The sequence below is a fragment of the Calliphora vicina genome, chromosome 3 (genome assembly GCF_958450345.1).
Source record: "Calliphora vicina chromosome 3, idCalVici1.1, whole genome shotgun sequence".
NCBI classification, from domain to species: domain Eukaryota; kingdom Metazoa; phylum Arthropoda; class Insecta; order Diptera; family Calliphoridae; genus Calliphora; species Calliphora vicina.
Window position 1 is genome coordinate 71,357,899 of NC_088782.1, and position 12,662 is coordinate 71,370,560.

Consider the following 12,662-nt stretch of genomic DNA (forward strand, 5'->3'; position numbering starts at 1 on the left):
TTAATTTCAATCATTTGGAAAAATCAATTATGAGATGCATACACCTAATATAATCCACTGTGCGTTTCTCTGTTCAGAATTTGTACATATATAAAACAAAAACAAATTTTTAAAATTTTTGAAATTTTGTTTTTGCTTTCCACATAAATATCACTTTGGTGACGTGATTTACAAAATTAGGGCCTTAATTATCACAACACCAACCTTAAAGTATACTAATGCTCAGGATCATTTACTGATCCGATGTCCGTCCGCCCGTCAGTCATGTAAACAGGATAATTCGATAAAATTTGGTAAAAGCTCTTCTATTGCTCCAAGGACGAAGCCTATTGAATTTGGTCCATTATTTTTCCTAGCCCCCACATGATTACCCTATCTGAAAATAGTTAAGCTCTCATAAATATCTTAGTTATATAGATACCAAACCAAATTCAGCAAAAATAAATAAGTTTATATAAGTCGAACACGACTCACCAAATTTTGTGACGATCGGTCCATAATTAGTAGGGTTTTCGAATTATTCGATTTTTCTCTTGTTCGAATAATTCGAATAAGAGATTTTAACTTGTTCGAATAATTCGATCACACGTTTAAAATTAATCGAATTATTCGAATAATTTAATTTTTTTTTAAAAAGTAAAGAATAAAGTTTTGATGTCGGTTTTTTAATATTTTAAAAACAAAAAATAACGTTAAAGTTAACAATTCAAGTATTGATAATGTTAAAAAACATTCGAAAACAAAGTCCATCATTAAATTTTCATCAGAAATATTCTGACGGTCCAAAGTTTGATATCATTGTCAATGAACGTGGCTAATTTGAAGTCAGGCAGTGCATGATGTTCAAAATCATTTAGAAGACGAACTCTATGCTTTTCTTGCAACAAAACGTTAGTTTGCAATATTTGTGTTTATCATTCGATTTATTAAATATTTTCCAACACGGTTAATAACATCACTTATAAACATATATTTTAAGATCATGGCCTTCATCTATTTCAATGTAATCATTATAAATGTCATCCTCAATATCACTTTCGACGACCGTTTCAAAATCACATTCTCCATCACATTCAACTACACTTTAATCTAAGTTAAAATTTTGATTATTAATTTCGATTCTTCTAATATTTTGCCAGCTAAATAACAAATATTTTATTCCGTACCTTATATTTTCATTGGTTTGTTTTTAGAATTGTAACTTCTTGCAGTACTGTTTATATATTTATAGAAGGAGCTATCGGTGAATTTTTGTGAGTCATTATTACTTATTTAAATTTGAAATTATGAACAATTTTAAGCAATTTAATAAATTTAAATATATGGGGCATTTCATGTCAAGTGAACCAACTTCTGAAATCGATGTCTTCCGATCGGTATGAAATTTGCACCAAGGTTAGTTAGTTCTATTGGAGAGTAACTCAGACACAATTTCAAACAGATCGGTCAAGAACTCTCTGAGTTAGAGGGGGTCAACATTTGACATTTTTGCCAAGTAGGTGTTTTTTTCTTATCCATGTAACTTATTACCAAGGCAAGGATTTTCATGCATTAAAAAATTAAAAATATGCTCTTAAAATATGCACTAAAAATTACAAAAATATGCAATAAAACCAAGTTTTTTATTTGAAATATATTTATTAATAAAAGAAAAATATAAATTTCACTAATCGTAAATAACTTATATGGGGGCTAGTAGAAGTAATGGACCGATTCCAACTAAATTCAATAGACTTCGTCCTTGGAGAAATAGAAAAGATTGTACCAAATTTTGTGGAATTATCTTTGACAAAAAGACACGATTTCGTTACATCATATGTATACATCCGAAGGTAAATGCAGACTGTTCTGCAGGTGTTATAGAATTACTTCGTTAGTAAAAGTTTAATGATTTCTTGCAAGCATTAATTTTCTGACATTAGGGTGGTAAGAAGAAAGATCTGGTGGATAAATACTAGAACGGAATAATTGAGGTATATTTGCCCTTAGAGCAAAACATTGGTCTTCCCGAGAAAAAATATTGATATATCATATTTTAAGATCCGACTGTATATGGCAAAGATATAACGAAAAATTTAAAAAGGCGACCCCTACGTTCGGCAAAAAAAAATTGTTCGTAACTGTCTTTCAGAAATACATTATATTAGGGGGTGTACGGGGATTTTTTTTTGAGGTACGGTCTAATGAACAGTGTACACTGATATAAAAATATATCCAAAAGAATATTAAATATGCAATAAAATGAAAAAATATGCTTAATATATGCATTTAAAAGAAAAATATGCAAAATATGCAACAACAAATCGATGCCATTTTGTTGCAAATTCTTCGATTCGGAAAGATAAATTGTCAATAGTGATTTTGAGTTACTGACTAAAAACATGCATTTGCATAGAAATCCTTGCCTTGCTTATTACCTATTGTTCTTAACAAAATGTGCCCCAAATATCTTAGATAGCTCTTTCTTCAATCTTTCGAAAAAAAATATTTAAAAAAAGATACATGTATAAGAAAAAACACCTGCTTGGCCAAAATGTAAAATTTTGACCCCCCTCTAACTCAGAGAGTTCTCGATCCCACCCTATTAAACAGGCTGTTACATGAAATAGTGTTAGGTTATAAGTGACTACACAGAGTTCGAGTTAAATTTCTTTTGAAAAATAAAAGTAAAATTTTATTTGCAATGAAATTTAACCCTCCGTTAGTCGCAATTATTTTCAATCGAGACGAGTCGCAATGTATCAAATTGATATCAATAAAAAAGGCGCGTTTGAAAATAATCTCTTCACTTTTTATTTCGAAAACATAAAAACAATATTAAATGCAATGTATTTAAAAGAGTAATACAAAAAATTGCAGTAAAAATATTATTTTATCAAAAAATATCTTAAAATTTAGGGTGTTTAAAAAAATTTACAATAGACAAATTTTTGTCTGTATCAACCAGATCAGTTGCGAGTAACGGAGGGTTAAACTTCAGAGTGATTGTTCAACATAAAACAGTCTCGACCAAAGCGCAGCTGGATGACCATAATCCTTCTAGAGTTTTCTTCAGGTACTTTCCATCGTGGATTTCCGTAGCGATGTATTGGTATCTTGCCCACAAAGAAAAACAAAAAATAAAAATATTACATAAATATCGTTATCTTAATATAGAAAGGCGCTAACTCGTGTTTTTTGGTAAGTCCAGATTTTCGTTTATTTCGATATATCATATTTAGCCAAAAAATCTCGGCTTAAAAAATAACAGTTGGTGCGTTTCTATTTTCAGGTAAATATATGCAACAGTGGGTAAATAGATCTTAAGTTCATATAAATACATTATGATCATATAGAAGACTTTTTTAATTTACTTATGACTTGGATTTTGTTAATTTTTGGCAGTTGCTTATGCTAGCTAATGCATATTGTGGTTGGGCCTTAAACTGTTTATCTAAATTTGTGTACAAGTATAAATATTCTGGGTCCTCATAAGATTCTAAGATATATCTATGTTCGTCCGTTTGTCTATTGAAAACAAGAGCCCAAACGCAACGAGCTAGCTGGCTGAATATCCCACATTATCGGTCCAGGATTTCACTTAGCCCGGAATACTGTTTGAGAAGTCAGAAATATGTTGATTATGCGGAAATCATGATAAAATTGAGCAGAAATTAATTCTAAGTACTCTGAAATTATACTAGTCCCCAAAATGACTTAACATTCATAATGATCATGTAGTAATTACCAGGGAAACCGGAAATATGCTCTAAAAAAGCGTTTTAGGCGCTTTAAATATGCAGTAAATATGCTCTTAAAATTTAAAAAAATATGCTCTTAAAAAACAAACTTTTACATAATTTTTAACCAAAAAAAATTTACTTAAATTTTCAAATAAAAATCGTTGTCTATTGGATCTGAAAACATTTTTAAACATAGAAAATGTTCTTTCGACATCAACTGATGTTACAGGAGCAAATTTAAAAGACAATATTTCTTTAACACTTAGAACGGTTAAGTTTGAATTAGAACTAAAATTTGATATTTAGATGGAGCTATTATTAAAATAGTGCTTAATTTATATTAAAACAAGTAAGAGAGCTATATTCGGCTGTGCCGAATCTTATATACCCTTCACCTAATTATACTTCAAAATTTTCTATTTTTAAATTTTTTTTTGGTGAAAAGCCATCTATTTTTCAATTTTGAATTTTAAACAAAGGAAGTAAAAACCTGTAACACAACAGCGAAAAATAAGTAAGACAAAATTTTTTTTTGATAAACTCAAAATATGCTATTAAACAGTAAAATATGCTCTAAAAACGCAAAATATGACATAAATATGCTCTTAAAACAAATATATGTTAGTGCATTATGCAAAAATAATCACTAACAAATCGATGCCAAAATTCTTAAATAGTTCTGAAACGTGTAAATATCTTATCTCATTAGACTCACCAGAAAAAACATGCATTTGCATATTTTGGTTTCCCTGGTAATTACTGTCATGATTGAAATGGACATAAACATGTTTCCTATGAACCTTAATCTTTCTAACAACTTTTGAGTTCCATAATTTACCCTATATAACCCTACACTAAGTAAATGAAAAAAAACATTTTTCTTTTAAAATATCAATAATTTATATTTGTGAGAGCTATGACCAATTATGGACCGATCACCATAAAATTAGGTCGTGTGATTTACGTCTATATGAAAGTTATTTATGTTGAATTTTGTGTGTATACCAACATTTTTAAGAGATTTAAGTATGTTATAGTGATTTTCGGATGCGGGTCTATAGGGGAGCTATGACTAATTCTGGACCGATGGTGACATGCATTTTGTATATATAAAACTTATTTTAAACGAATTTTGTGTAGATACATATATAAATTAAATATTTATGACCCATAAAGTCCAATTTCGGGAGGACATTTGTATGGGGGCTAGGTGAAATAATGGACCGATCGTAACAAAATTTGGTGACATGAATTTCATTTATATAAAATTTATTTGGAGAGAAATTTGTGTAAATACATATATAAATTAAATATTCATGACCCATAAAGTCCAATTTCGGGAGAACATTTGTATGGGGGCTAGGTGAAATAATCGTCCGATTTCAGCCAGATTCGAAATTTGATCGAAATATCTTAAAATTGCGACCTGTACTTTGCGCACAAGGTTTAATCGACTCAGATAGTGATTCTAAGTCGATCGGAATACATTAAGGTGGGTGTTAGACTAATTTTTTTGGGCATTACAAACATCTGCACAAACGCATTATACCCTCTCCACTATGGTGGTGTAGGGTACAAAAATTTGATTATCAATAAATAATAAAATACCCACATGTTGACTCTTAAATACTTGGTATACTAAAAATCGATTTAAGATATTTGAGCTTATTATAGTAAACTTAAATTTTTACCCTCTGAACCTTCGAATTTTCAAAAATACCTATGTAGATAGGGAGACGGGAACGTATAGTCCAAATTTCATGTATCTACCTTTTGGCGTTTGGGCTGGGTGATATTGAACAAGTCAGTATAGATAGGTATATACAGGGGTAGCTGATTTAACCTTTGAGTATTTTCTTTGTGAATTTTTGAAAATACAAAATCCTATGGAAAACAAAACAAATGATTAATTTTATTATACATTTTTTATTGTTCTTGTTTTTAGTGGTAAATTAAGTAGTATGTATTAGGACAAATATATAATTAACAAAGTGGGCAGTGTTAGGTATTGCTTTTGTTAAAAAAGAACTTCTGTAAAAATAGCATGAATTTAAAATAAAATCAAATAATTAAAATAAAAACGAAAATCTTACAAATATGTATGTATTCAAACTAAATCAAGTGAAAAATATATAAAATTCATTAGAATAGAATTAGAAGTGGAACGTATATGGAATTACTACAACTTACATTTAGTTATAATTGATATCTCGAATGATGGTACAAAAAAATTGTAATTAATCGTATTAAATTTATATAAAACTACATATAAAATAGTGATTGTTGGTAAATTCTAGCATTTACCATTGGAGGGTGCTTTGGGGCGACAGATCTTGCTGCGACCATTTGCACCATAGACTATGTTGCAAGAGAAAGTGAAATAACCGCAGGTGGATGATTTGGTGTAATAGGTGGACTGGAAGTTCTTGCTGTCTTGAGGAGGATTCTTCGAATTGTCCATGCTGCCAGTTACAGATTTTGTAACGGTGACATAACTGTCAGGAGTACGTGACTTGTGTTCGGATTTTTCATCGGCAGTTATGTTTAGCTTGTTTTCGGTCTTATGGGGTTCTAATGATTTGGTGTGGAATTTCTTCTCAACATTGACGGTGCCACGGAAACCACTGGGTACAGTTTCGGTGGTTGTGCGCGAGGGATATGTTTGGACGCGTCCATTTTGGTTTTGTACTACATTATATTTTTTGGTTGGATCGGCAACAGCCACTTGTTGAGTTTGAGTGGGTGATGTTTGGGTGTGAGTGCGATATAACGCTGATGACTCTTGGTTTTTATCATCGTCGGTCTTGGAAGCCATCTTAACTGGATTTTCATTATAATAATCTTCCTCATCTTCGTATTCATCATAGGGTTCTTCCTCATCTTCTTCGTCGGGTAAGTTCAAATCATCATCTAATTTATTTGAGTTTGCTACTAAAAAATGAACATATTGTTTTTGCTTACGTTATATGCTATCGAACAATTAGGTTACCTTCTTTAGCCGTTTTGGAAGCTTTCAATTGCAAATCGGGAATGTCAGATTCAGATGTAAGGGCTGGATTGTAGACAGTATCAACACGATCAGTTACCCTGTAATTAAAATGTTTAATTAGTTCCTTGACTACAATTCACAGAATATTAACAATATTACGCATCAGTGTTTCCAAATTGGCTGATTGTGTTAAAGAGATCTCTGTTTTGTTCACGATATGTTGCAACCTGTTCCTTTGTACCAGAAGCAGATTGAGCAGCACCATGATAAGAAACGCCATATCTACAATAAATCAAAGATTAATAAATTATTTACTCCATCATTTTTCCGAAAATAAAATTTCTTATTACTTGGATGTTCCTTGAATTTGAGACTGGCTGTTTCCGGAATGTGCACCTGACTGAGCTGAGGCTTGTCCACCGCCTGCAGATCGTACAATTTCACCATCTTGACCAGGCCTAAAACCGATTTGGGCTTGAGAAGATGTTTGTCCAGGACCACTTGACTGAGCATCAGCCAAACCACCTTTATCGTTGGCTTGTACCTACATTAAAAATATGTTTTTTTTTTAACATTTGCCTTCATAATCGATAACAGCGAAATATTACCTCGCTCTGGCTTTGGTGAATTATTCCACCACTTTGAGATGAAGCCTTTGTTCCTCCAGTTTTTTCGTTGACTTGCACTTGTGCTTGAGATTGAGCTGCTCCGCCTTGACCTTGGGACTGACTCATGGCACCTTCTACTCCTCCGGTAACTTGTGAACTTGCTGACCGGTCACTGTCTGATGTCATAGCGCTAGCACTGAACGACCCACTTGAACTGTAAGTACCCTGCACTTGCGTTTTAGCTGTGCCACCATTCTTTTTACCTTGAGCACTTGCTGCTGCTTGTCCATTACCAATTGAAGATTCAGCCTGGGAGAAAGCATCTTCAGCACCACCAACACCCGCTGCTAAAGAGAATTAATTTATCGAACACTCAGAATTTATTGCGATTACAAGTTCTTACCTAAACCTCCAGATCCTGCAACTCCCTGTTGTACTCCAGAAGGCTGTACACCACCTGGAATGAATGTTGATCCTGGTTGAACAATTTGTTGTGGACCTTGACCGTATTGTGTTACGCCGGTACCGGTAGGTTGACCATAACCAGTTTGAACTCCTGAACCGGGTACTTGAGATCCAGTGCCAGTTGGTTGTCTTAATCCACCTCCAGGCTGAAGTCCAGTTCCTTGTGATCCATAGCCAGGTTGACCATATTGAGTACCATCACTTGTCTGTCCATAAACAGTACCTGGCTGACCACCACTAGTTTGATCGTAAGCACCACCAACTCCAGGTTGTTGACCATAAGTAGTATCGTAACTTGGTCCATAACCAGTACCTTGTTGGACACCAGCACCTTGCTGAACACCAACACCTTGTTGTACACCAACTCCTTGCTGTACACCGGCACCTTGCTGTACTCCGACACCTTGTTGTACACCAGTACCTTGTTGTGCACCACCAGCGGGCTGTAAACCATCACCATGTTGAGTATAACCAGCACCAGGATATTGAGTAAAGCCAGCTCCAGGTTGAGCACCACCTTGTTGACCAACTCCAGGTTGACCAGTAACTTGCTGTCCGAATCCTGTACCAGTTTGAATTCCAGTTCCTGGTTGACCATACTCAGTACTGGGTTGTACACGTCCTGGATGCACGCCAGTACCTGGTTGTACAAATCCTCCACTTGGACGCATGCCAACTTGTTGATCAGTACCGGGTTGACCGAATGTAGTTCCTGGTAGGTAACCAGCACCTTCTTGACGGCCTGTTTGTGGTTGTTGTCCAAAGCCAACACCTGTTCCTGGCTGAACTCCTGTGCCTTGCTGTCCGTATCCAGGAACATAACTAGGGCCTTGTTGAACACCAGTAGGTGTTTGTTGCATTCCAGATCCAGGTTTTGTCAAACCTGCACCAATCTGAGGGCCAAATGCTGATCCTGGTTGATAACCGGTTCCTCTTTGACCGAAACCAGCACCTTGTGATACGCCTGCACCTTGTTGAATTCCAGCACCTGGTTGGCCATATCCAGCACCAGGTTGACCACCAACTCCTTGTTGAGTATAGCCAGTGCCGGGTTGTACACCTGCTCCTGGTTGTCTATAGCCAGCACCTGGTTGAACACCACCTTGTTGAGCGCCGGCTCCTGGCTGAACAAAAGTACCACTTGGTTGAAGACGTCCTTGTTGAGGACCAGTGCCGGGTTGAACAAATCCAGCACCAGGTTGTGCACCGGTTCCAGGTCGACCAAAACCAGTTCCTGGTTGAACTCCTCCCTGTTGAGTTCCAGCACCTGGTTGAACAAAACCTCCTGTCGGTTGGCGTCCTTGTTGTACGCCAGCACCTGGTTGGCCGTAGCCAGTGCCATGTTGCCCAAAACCAGCACCAGGTTGTACACCAGATCCTGGTTGTCTGTAGCCAGCACCAGGTTGAACTCCAGCACCAGGCTGTACATAACCAACACTAGGTTGAAGAGGACCTTGTTGAACTCCAGTACCTGGTTGAATAAATCCAGCTCCAGGTTGTCCACCAGTTCCAGGTCGACCAAAACCAATTCCAGGTTGAGCGCCACCCTGTTGAACTCCAGTACCTGGTTGAACAAATCCACCAGTACCTGGTTGAGCACGACCTTGTTGAACTCCTACACCAGGTTGACCAAATCCAGCACCAGGTTGATAACTGCTTTCTTGACCAGATGGGACACCAGTTCCTGGTTGACTATAACCTGCACCAGGATGTGTTTGATAACTTGGATGAACACCAGCTCCAGGTTGTTGACCAATGCCAACTCCAGTGCCAGTTGTTTGTCCAAAACCAGTTTGTACTCCTTGTTGGACTCCACCAGCTCCGGGTCTACTAATTGTTCCTGCTGCAGGCTGTTGCATAATTTGTTGGGGACCTGTACCCGGAAATTGTTGTCCTGGTTGGACAGCTCCACCAGGTTGTCTTCCTGCTCCTCCGTAGCCTGGACCATAGCCGGGTTGTTGTGGATATCCGACGCCTTGTTGTTCAGTACCGTATTGTGGTATTTGCTGTTGTCCGGGAGCAAAGCCAGAACCTTATATAAGAAGAAAAACATTACAATTCGTTTACAGGATTTGTTGAAATTATTGATTACTTGGTCTATAGAATGTTCCGGGTTGTGTAATTTGTTGACCAGGAGTCTGTTGTCCGGGTTGTTGTCCATATGATGGGATATGTTGACCAGGTTGACCAGCAACACCTGTTGGTTGACGACTGTCGCTGCCATATGTTGGTACCTGTTGACCACCTATTCCATATTGGGGAACTTGTTGTTTACCTGTAGGTTGTATCTGTTGACCAGCAGGCATTTGAGGACCATAGCCAGGCATTTGAGGACCAAAACCTGTACCAGGTTGTTGACCTATAACATATTAAGGAAAATAATAATCTTAGTAAATTATGCTTAAATTACAGAATACCCTTCATATTCAGAAACGTTTTTTTATTAAACCCAATTTCAATACAAAATTTGTTTTTATAGACCTTTGATAAATTTAAAAACTGTTTATGAATATGGGGGTACATTTTTATTAGGCCGGGTCGATTTTTTTCATAAAACATCGTATAGCAGAGACGCATTCTACGGAAAATTCTAAGAAAGTTTCCTCAAGAAACCATAGGTCTAAATATTAAAAAAAATATATACTGAAATATCATTGGATAAAAGTCGAAATGCGCAAGATAGGATTTCATTTTAGACCTATGGTTTCTTGAGGAAACTTTCTTAGAATTTTCCGTAGATTGCGTTTCTGCTATATGAATATTTTAAAAATGTAAATGTATGTATATTTTATATAAATAATCAAAATTCATAAACATAACCAATATTAAAATACTACTAACTAAACATCCCTGTGTACCGTGCAAATCTGAGAATCGACTCTGCATTGTCAGAATCAACTGTGAAAAATACAATCGTTGCTATGCCATTTCAACAGAGTTGATTATTTTTGTTTATATTGACATTGATTGCTAAAATACACTGTTGTTATTGTAGTTGGTGTATCACTGATAGCATCTTGTGAATTCACCTTGATATATTGCTTCAATTGGCAGCTGACTAAAAACAAACAAAATCAAATCTTTCATTGATTACATGAAGTCAATAATTAGCGTTCAGATATTTTGTATGTCTCAATCTCATTTTAGATTTTTGAGCTTTGTCATATTTCAGACAAATAAAAAGTTAAATAAGTAATAATCATTTGTCAGGGTTTAACCATTAAAATGTAACGATTCCCTTACTGAAAGAAACCTTTAATTGTCTTCAAAATTGCTATTTTCACAAGAAAATGCATGTGGAAGCAGGACAAAATGGTACAAATTTCGATCAAGTCTTGCCTTTGCACAATGTTCAATGTTGGAAAAAACCATCAACATCAAAAAAGAACCAGGAAGCTGATAAATACGTCATGTATGGTCAGCACGATAATAGAATCCAGAACTACCGAATCAATATACATGTAAAGAAATAATATTGGCCTTTGTGGTGTAATACATTGAATTCGGCAGTTGTGATTGCTTGAAAATTGCATTGCTTGATTGCAAAATATAAAGTTGAGAAACCTATGGATAAAAAACCAAAAAATAATCTTCGTGATTGTTGAAAGGAAAGAAACTAGCGATGATGATGATGTTGACGATAAGTAATATCGAATTCAAAAATCGTCGTTGTCAATTGAAGGGTTGTGATAAGCCCCTAATTTATACATACATATGTGCGAGAAATGCAATGTTAATCTGCACACAAAGGCCCATAATCATAGTCAGAAATAAAGTATATTTTAATAGAAATAAAGTCGTCTTTACTTAAGAGTGGACTTTAGGTCTACCATAGACAAGTTAAAGTATATTTTTGACGTTAAAGTCGACTGTAAATATAAAACAAGCTGAAGCTGTTATTAACTCATTTAACAACAGCTGTTCTTCGCCATGTAAAAAAGTTCGGCAATAAGTAAAAAAAATTAAGTTACAAGAATTTGGCAGAGATTTTGCAATTATTGAACAGTTATCAATAAAATTAGTACCAAAATATTCTAAATATGATATTAATCTTATCTTTTCCATTTTTCCACCACAAAAAACTTTTTTTCTTTAGTTGTCCCGGTTATTTTTATTGTTTACCTTTTTTGGTTTTTGTTTTAATTTTCTATGTCAGCTGTTCAGCGGTGCCACTTGTCTGTATTTTGTTGTATATTGTATGAAAACATTTTCTACATTTGAGGTGACACCCAGTTAAAGTCGGTTCAATTTAAAACACACTTTAATTTTGACTATAGTTGCAAAATAATTAAAAGCAGGTTTTTATTTTAAAGTTGTTTTTAAAAAGAACCGACTTTAGTGTTTGACTATGATTATGGGCCAAAATGTTTCAAGCTAAAACATGAATAAAAGCATTTTTTTCGCAACTTCTCTTTCGGCTATTCTTTTTTTGCGATTTATCTCAAATAGTATCAATATAAATTCAAGTAAAAACCACAAATCTTATATACCCTTCACCAAATTATACTTCAAAATACAAATTGTAAATATCTTTAGGTAAACAAAATTTATTTTTTATGCCAAAGTTTTTTTTTTATTTTTTTGAAATTAATGTTTTTTTAAATTTAAAAAAAAAATGTTGTTTTTTAATTTTTGTCTATATTAATGATTTAGTAATCCAGATATATGTAAGTCAAAAATCGAGGTTGTCCTGGGTTTTTCCTCATATCTCAGTCATTTGTGACCGAATTTGCTGATTTTAATTTTTGCATGTCTGACCGAATTATTGAAGATTTGGATCCCGAAGATATCTGGGATCTTCAGAAAATTGATTTCAACAGACAGACATACGGACATGGCTTAATCGACTACGCTATCTATAAGGATCCAGAATATATA

The 12,662-nt window shown here is 34.7% G+C and overlaps 1 protein-coding gene across 3 annotated transcripts in view; it reads right to left on the reverse strand.

The window, feature by feature from the left end:
- Positions 1-5,628: 5,628 nt before the first annotated feature.
- prc (pericardin) overlaps positions 5,629-12,662 on the reverse strand; it is a 32,885-nt gene continuing 25,851 nt past the window's right edge. Inside the window, exons 10-16 of one of the 3 annotated variants that reach the window (XM_065504111.1) lie at positions 9,877-10,143; positions 7,723-9,816; positions 7,320-7,663; positions 7,062-7,255; positions 6,871-6,993; positions 6,712-6,809; positions 5,629-6,653 (exon numbers count right to left, since the gene is read on the reverse strand). In XM_065504111.1, the coding sequence (XP_065360183.1) occupies positions 6,016-6,653; positions 6,712-6,809; positions 6,871-6,993; positions 7,062-7,255; positions 7,320-7,663; positions 7,723-9,816; positions 9,877-10,143 (3,758 nt within the window). In that variant the 3' untranslated portion in view covers positions 5,629-6,015. Of the gene's footprint in view, positions 6,654-6,711; positions 6,810-6,870; positions 6,994-7,061; positions 7,256-7,319; positions 7,667-7,722; positions 9,817-9,876; positions 10,144-12,662 lie in introns of all 3 variants that reach the window. The other 2 variants (XM_065504112.1, XM_065504110.1) reach the window with 2 other exon arrangements.